The sequence below is a fragment of the Oncorhynchus gorbuscha genome, linkage group LG02, assembly GCF_021184085.1.
Source record: "Oncorhynchus gorbuscha isolate QuinsamMale2020 ecotype Even-year linkage group LG02, OgorEven_v1.0, whole genome shotgun sequence".
NCBI lineage: Eukaryota > Metazoa > Chordata > Actinopteri > Salmoniformes > Salmonidae > Oncorhynchus > Oncorhynchus gorbuscha.
Window position 1 is genome coordinate 65,205,648 of NC_060174.1, and position 6,109 is coordinate 65,211,756.

The 6,109-nt window shown below is 44.5% G+C and overlaps 1 protein-coding gene across 3 annotated transcripts in view; it reads left to right on the forward strand.

Annotated features, from left to right (window-relative positions):
* LOC124007312 (kelch-like protein 13) overlaps nucleotides 1–5,843 on the forward strand; it is an 89,034-nt gene extending 83,191 nt beyond the window's left edge. For all 3 annotated transcript variants that reach the window (XM_046317802.1, XM_046317807.1, XM_046317794.1), the window contains one exon: nucleotides 5,296–5,843. In XM_046317802.1, coding sequence (XP_046173758.1) covers nucleotides 5,296–5,783 — 488 coding nt within the window. In that variant the 3' untranslated portion in view covers nucleotides 5,784–5,843. The remainder of the gene's footprint in view (nucleotides 1–5,295) is intronic.
* Nucleotides 5,844–6,109: the final 266 nt, after the last annotated feature.

Consider the following 6,109-nt stretch of genomic DNA (forward strand, 5'->3'; position numbering starts at 1 on the left):
CCAGGATTCCTCTAGATGTGACTCTTGGCATTGAGGCTAAAGATATCTTGGTTTCATCAGACCAGAGAATGGTCATTTAGGTGTCTTTTGACAAACTCCAAGTGGGCTGTCATGCCTTTTACTGAGGAATGGCTTCTGTCTGGCCACTACCACAAAGGTCTGATTGGTGGAGTGCTGCAGAGATGGTTGTCCTTCTGGAAAGTTCTTCCATCTCCACAGAGGAACTATGGAGCTCTGTCAGAGTGACCATCCGGTTCTTGGTCACCTCCCTGACCAAGGCCCTTCTCCCCTGATTGCTCAGTTTGGCCGGGCGGCCAGCTCTAGGAAGAATCTTGGTGGTTCTAAACCTCTTCAATTTAAGAATTATGGAGGCTACTGTGTTCTTGGGGGCCTTCAATGCTGCAGAAAAATGTTGGTACCTCAGATCTGTGCCTCGACACAATCCTGTCTCTGATCTCTACGGACAATTCCTTCGACCTCATGGCTTGGTTTTTGCTCTGACATGCCCTGTCAACTCTGGGACCTTATATAGACAGGTGTGTGCCTTTCCAAATCATGTCCAATCGATTTAATTTACCACGGGGGATTCCAATTAAGTTGTAGAAACCTCTCAAGGATGATCAATGGAAACAGGATGCACCTGAGCTCAATTTCGAGTCTCATAGCAAAGGGTCTGAATACTTATGTAAATTGGGTATTTCTCTTTTTAATTTAATACATTTGCTAACATTTCTAAAAACCTGTTTTTATTGTGTGTAGATTGATGAGGATTTTTTATTTGATTTAATCCATTTTAGAATAAGGCTGTAACATAACAACATGTGGAAAAGGGGAAGGTCTCTGAATACTTTCTGAATGTAGTGTGTCTCCACCATTCCAGATAGAGGTCTGTACTGTAAAGCTTATTAATTAAACAAGCTCCCCTCAAGCACCGGGGCAAGCTGCATTCCTACAGGGAAACTGGACACATGCCGAGATTAGCTTTCCTGACAGCCCACATGTTTATAAACTCTCACTCGTGATGGAAGTCGGGTGGAACGGAGACATCATCAGCCAGCGTGTCTCTGTTGGGGATCGGCATTCCTGCTCCACCCCATGTCTCAGGGGTCACGACCTCACTGTGCAAGGTGGCCCACGTGGGGGTGCAGGCCGTGTCTTGCAGTCATTCCAGATCAGGTGCTGGGCGGTGGCCGTGCTGTCGTGTTGTCTGAAGGCATCCTGTCAGGTGAATGGAGCTGACACATTGAGTCAAGCCATAGTCCATCACAGCTCTGCTCCCACTCCCAGGGGGGGGCTCAGACACTCAGCTAGCACGGCTTCACACTACCACTACTGTGACACAACCATGTTGACTGAACGCAAGTGTCTCATGGTCAAGCAACAACAAATGCGCTCCTTGAGTGACGGGGCGGGGCTATGTCTGTGTGAAAAGTGGCATGGAGAGAGGGCGAGAGAGCCTAGAGAGCAATGACTCAAGTAGCGGTTTAAACTAAACTAAAAATGGACGTTACACACGGCATATCACATTTAACAAATCAAACAATAAATACCCTTATACGGTATACCGCCCAGCCCCACTGTACCGGCCTAATCAAAGTAGGGCTGGGCGTTATAACGTATTTTACGATATACCGGTATTGATGCACGGACCGGTTTGGGTTTTTGCTTTACCTTCCATAATGGCATTTGAATGTTTGGTTTGTTAAATGTGATATGTCGTCTGTAATGTCCATTGCTCTAGTTTACTTAGATACTTGAGTCATCTCTCTCCGCTCTGTCTCTCTCCATGCTGCTTTCCACACAGACCCAGCCCCGCCCGTTACTCAAGGAGCACATTTTTTGTTCCTCGACCACAAGACAACGTGCGTTCAGTCTGCATGGTCAATGCAGCACCTGCAACAATGTTGATGACACCGAAGCAGTTTTCACATTGCTTCTTAATATAAATCAACTTGCGTTCTATAATTAGTTTGTGTTTCTTACATCTATCTGCAAACAGCTAGTTTTTCTTACCATGTTGGGCTTAAATCTTATTTTCAATGACGGCCTAGGAACAGTGGGTTAACTGCGTTGTTCAGGGGCAGAACGACAGATTTTTACCTTGTCAGCTCGGGGATTCGATCTTGCAACCTTTCAGTTACTAATCTTATGCTCTAACCACTAGGCTACCTGCCGCCCCTATTTTCGTGTCAAACGCTGTATTCAAAGTGCCCACTATTATATTCTAACTATAGAATTAGAATAATCATTCTATTTCCAAGTGTTTCACTCTAAATCGCAAGTCTAATTGCAATTGCAACATTTGGTTAAAAATAAGGCTTAGATTGTTTGCCCATATCGTGCAACCCTACGTGGAAATGATCTCAAACGAGTGCAATAAATGCAGACATTTATGAAAAGGCTGAAAATTATTTTGCGTTGAATTTGAACAGTATAAAACAATCAGAATGGAGAAAGACCCATTGAAATCACTTAGAATGTATGTGTTGCCACCCTAGGTACTTACTACTCATAAAGCACATCCAGTTTCAAAATATATCATGATAAGATATTTGGACCATATCACCCAGCCCTAGTTCAAAGACCAGGGCTAGATCTTCCGGGGAATGACATTAAAGCTCACATCTGGCCATCCTTTGTATTTATCATCATTTCTGGAACTTGCTGACCCCTTGGTTTTGTCTAGCTCCTCTGTGTTCCCCTGCCTCGGTTGTTTGGGTCTCATTTGTGCCAGCACTGTGCTTCCTCTAAACAGGTCATACCTTTTTACGACGAGTCAAAGCCCCGCCATAAAATGATCAATGAATGTGCCAGTGTATGGCAATCATGGTGAGATATTATCTAGCGGGCCAGACAGCGCGACCAATGAGCTCAGGTGCCTTTAAGTGTCTCTGAAAGGACAACCATTTACTGTCTTCAAGGTAGAAAAAAAAAGATCTTTTAACGTCTCAAAATGCTTTCAATTGCCTTTTGACAACTCTTTTGTCTTTGTTCTAAATGAAAGCTACTATCGTTAAACTGAGATCATACGAGTAACTTAATTAACGGCAGTAATGACTTGTCATGATAAATGTTTAATTATAACAAAGACAATTACATTGACGGAAGCTACAATCTATCTGCAATATTAAAGCTGATCTGCACCCTAAGAAAGAAAGGAAAGAAAGTGAACATTGTGTCTCTGAGATTGTCTTTTAGCAGATATATAGATGGGTTAGCTGACAGTGTCACCAACGATGCGCACGCTTCAATGGGGCAGAAGTCCGTTAGTTGTTGTGATTCTGGATGGCCAGATAGCTACCAATAATGACAAGAAACTGCCATATGGGGAAACGTAAGTGACTCGTTTCAGCTTGTTTCATCTTGTTCTTGATACCATGTCTTGTTCTGAGGTGTTTGGACTGATTTCATGTCAACGCTAATATGGCAACAACAACAAAAATGCTAGCTAGCTAACCAACAACTGTAATGATGTATTTGAGAGAGATGTTCTCATTGTACATATTTATTTAGGATTTCAACAAACATTGGAGACAAAATATAGTTTACATGTTAACAATCAAAGCCAACCGTGTCTGTTTTGCCCCATAGTTGCGCACGTGTCGGTTTTGTGGCTATATAACCAACCCGTCTATGGAAACAAAATCTACCCTCTCTCCACATTTGCTGTACAAATATGCAGTTGTGTAAAGTACTTAAGTAAAAATACTTGAAAGTACTACTTAAGTATTTTTTGGGGGTATCTGTACTTAACTTTTTTCACTACATTCCTAAAGCATATTATGTACATTTTACTCCATACTCCATACTCCATTTTCCCTGACACCCAGAAGTACACTTTACATTTTGAATGCTTAACAGGACAGGAAAATGGTCTAATTCCCACACTTATCAAGACAACATCCCTGGTCATTCCTACTGCCTCTGATCTGGGGGACTCACTAAACACATGCTTCGTTTGTAAATTAAGTCTGAGTGTTGGAGCCCCTATTAAACAAGAAAGTGGTGCCGTCTGGTTTGCTTAATATACGGAATTTGAAATGATTTATACTTTGATACTTAAGTATATTTTAGCAATAGAATGTACTTTTGATACTTAAGTATATTTAAAACCAAGTCATTTTGACTGTGTGACTTTTATTTGAGTCATTTTCTATTAAGGCATCTTTACTTTGACTCAAGTACGACAATTGGGTACTTTTTCCACCACTGCAAATATGTGTCTGCAGTAGACATATCCTTCAGCCATTATAAGCCCTGAAGTTTGCTGGACAGAGACATCAGTTACTCTAAGCTGCTACTAACCTTGGGCAGTCAGATGCAGCTCAACAAGAAAATAACCACACCCCATATCAAGCTGCTATTCTATCAGTGGGTTTGACATGTCTTTCTTGTCTCAGAGAATATTTTAATGACACACACATACTTTAATAAAGATAATGGATCTAACTTTGCCTCTGTGTTTAATCTATTGGTGGAGGAGGAGGGGGTTGATGTTATAGACTTCTGATTAGTCTGGGCCACTGATTTAAAACTAGCCCGGTGTAGATTAATGAGGGAGGGAGGTCGAAAAAGAAAGAAATGGGTAAAGAGAGAGCGAGCGGGATCATTGGGCAGAAGCATTGGAGGGATTCGGGCGCCATTTGGCATGTACTTCAGATCCTCAGTGCGCTGCGCACACTGCACAGCACAGGGAGGGGTGGGCTGCCTGGCTCCCACCCAGATGCATGCTGGGATTGTGTTCCTCTTTATTTTGAGCCTTCCCTGTGGACATGTCCTGTTTTTTTTTCTCCCCACTTTTCCTCAGCTTTGTGTGTCCTGTCTATTCCTCCTTTTCCACCACTACAGTACCTATGTGTGTACACATGCACTGCAATAGTGTTTTGAATTTGTTACAAATAGTAGCATCTATCTTTTATTGCAAGTATGTGGCTGAGAAAATGTGTGCAGTCTGTTAGTTGTGCTAAGCATGGGGATTATTGTGTGTGTGTGTGTTGCTGGGCAGAGCAGGCTGATGTTTCTGAGGAGGGGTTGGGGGGAGTGAACTGGGGGTTCAGGATTACAACATGCTCTGCGTGGCCAGTCGCAGTGCTGTGACTGTCATGAAAGAACAGGGCCTGGTCAAGGCCGACCCGACACCCCCATGCTACCCAACGTGGCAGGGCTGAATGTAGGTCGCAGTTGAGTTACCATCCGGTACAGTACCATTGGATCAGTCCGTTAAATGCTTTTGATTAGACCCCAGGGCTGTTTTCAACCTTATTTAACATGGTCCTGTTTTGTTCTGTGTTGCAGGGGGAATCACTCACGACACGTTTCAGAAAGAGCTGATGTGCTTTGACCCGGATGCAGACAAATGGACTCAGAAAGCGCCCATGACCACGGTGCGTGGCCTGCACTGTATGTGCACGGTGGGCGACCGCCTCTACGTCATCGGGGGGAATCACTTCCGGGGCACCAGCGACTACGACGATGTGCTCAGCTGTGAATACTACTCTCCGGCCCTGGACCTGTGGACGCCCATCGCCGCCATGCTGCGGGGCCAGAGCGACGTGGGCGTGGCCGTGTTCGAGAACAAGATTTACGTGGTGGGTGGCTACTCATGGAACAACCGCTGCATGGTGGAGATAGTGCAGAAGTACGACCCGGAGAAGGACGAGTGGCACAAAGTGTTTGACCTGCCTGAGTCGCTGGGCGGGATCCGAGCCTGCACACTGACCGTGTTTCCCCCAGAGGACATGATGGGCTCCCCCTCCAGAGAGTCACCCCTCTCAGCACCTTGAAGAATGGGGGTGGGGGGGGAGTCCACCCCGCTCCGCTCACACCCCCACAACCCCCCACACTCCATAGACATTGTTTGCACTTTTGGACTACATCTGTACTGCATCCCGATACACCCCTTCCTCCCCCAAAGCTGTGCAGAACCCCCCTCCCTAGTGATGAAATCCACATACCGATATGGTTTGGCAACCTAATTAAATGTTAATGTTGCATATTCGGTATATTTTGGCAGGAAATACCTTGACTTGAAGAGTGACTGAAGAGTGCAATTCAACTTTTCTACCTGATGTCTTTGGAGTTTTACTATGTCCTGTTTCTTTAGACGTGT